This window comes from Aptenodytes forsteri, unplaced genomic scaffold (assembly GCF_000699145.1).
Source record: "Aptenodytes forsteri isolate BGI_AS27 unplaced genomic scaffold, ASM69914v1 Scaffold72, whole genome shotgun sequence".
Taxonomy (NCBI): Eukaryota; Metazoa; Chordata; class Aves; order Sphenisciformes; family Spheniscidae; genus Aptenodytes; species Aptenodytes forsteri.
The window spans coordinates 8,409,758-8,411,219 of record NW_008796193.1 but is presented as its reverse complement, the minus strand read 5'-3'; the positions used below and the strand labels follow the sequence as shown (position 1 = coordinate 8,411,219).

At 64.9% G+C, this 1,462-nt stretch overlaps 1 protein-coding gene across 1 annotated transcript in view; it reads right to left on the bottom strand.

Annotated features, from left to right (window-relative positions):
- Positions 1-1,462, bottom strand: part of CLCN2 (chloride voltage-gated channel 2) — a 7,889-nt gene that overhangs the window by 1,009 nt on the left and 5,418 nt on the right. Inside the window, 3 exon segments of the mRNA XM_019474310.1 lie at positions 136-174; positions 766-816; positions 1,339-1,462. The exon segment at positions 1,339-1,462 is cut by the window's right edge and continues 38 nt beyond it. Coding sequence (XP_019329855.1) covers positions 136-174; positions 766-816; positions 1,339-1,462 — 214 coding nt within the window.

Sequence of the window (1,462 nt, the reverse complement as noted above, 5' to 3'; positions counted from 1 at the left end):
GGCCCTCCACCCTCCCTGCACCCAGAACTGTGGGGGCATTGCCCCACCCCACCCCGAAATGCCTTGGCACCCTGTTGGGATCTCCCGGGTCCCTGTGGGCAGGAGGGTCCTGCCTGCCCCTGCCCACCCCCTCACCTCTGCCGGGCTCATCTTGTCACCCAGATCCATCTCCTCCTGCAAAAGAGGCGAGCGTGAGCGGCCTGGCAGGGCAGCAGGCAGCACGCCGGCACGCCGGCTGCAGGCAGGGCGCGGGCAAGGCACGGGCAGGGAGTGAGCAGGGTACAGGCAGGGCGCAGTGAGGCTGCAGGCAGCACAGCGGCAGCGATTGGGTAGGGGGCAGGCAGCACACGCAGGCAGGGTGCAGGCAGCACATGGGCAGGGCGCGGGCCAGGTAACGTGATCGGTTGAGAGGCCATCGGTCACACCGTGATTGGCCAAGGCGGACAAGCCAGGCGTGTGATTGGTGGAGAGAACGCAGGCTGTGCCATGATTGGCTGAGCAAAGTGGGGGAAATCCCATGGCCATGACTGGCCGAGAGGCTCCGGGTCACGCTACGATTCGCCAGGAAGGTTTGGGACGGGGAGGACGCACACCGTGATTGGCTGAGCAGAATCGGGACAATCGGAGATTGGCTGCACAGTCACAGGCCAAACATGATTGGCCAAGCAGAATCTCGCCAGACCCCTGATTGGTTCAGAGAATCCATGCTGGGCTCCGATTGGCTGAGAGGAGCCGTGCCCAGCCTGCGATTGGGCTGCAGCTTACCGTGATGGAAATGCGGACGTGTTTGGCCTTGCGATAGGCCGTGCCCTGGGCCTGGCACCAGGCGGGGAGAGACAGCGGCGTTAGGGCATGGCGTGGTGGTGCCATGGGCAGGGACGGGCAGGGACGGGCAGGGAAGGGAAGGTACAGGCAGGGACGGGAAGGGATGGGCAGGGACGGGAAGGGATGGGAAAGGATGGGAAGGGATGGGAAGGGACAGGCAGGGATGGGCAGGGAAGGGAAAGGAAGGGAAGGTACAGGCAGGGATGTGTATGGATGAGCAGGGAAGGGACAGGCAGGGATGAGAAGGGATGGGCAGGGATGAGAAGGTATGGGAAAGGATGGAAAGGGGTGGGGAGGGACAGGCAGGGTTGAGCAGGAGTGGAAAGGGATGGGACAAGAATGGGCAGGGGTGGGCAGGACGGGGGAGGGATGGAAAGCGATGGGCAGAAATGGGCAGGACTGGGAAGGAGTGGGAAGGGATGGAAAGGGACGGCGGGAGTGATGGGAAAGGATGGCAGTGGGTAGAAAGAGCCAGGCAGGGCCAGGCAGGGATGGGCAGGGCCGGGCGCTCACCTCGGTGGGCTCTGCGGCAGTGTTGGCACAGAAGAGGCTCTTGAGGGCGATGCCGGTGTGGTCGGCAGTGCTGGCTGCGGGCGGGAGGCGTCAGCCAGCGGGGGACTGCAGGCAGGGGCTGGGG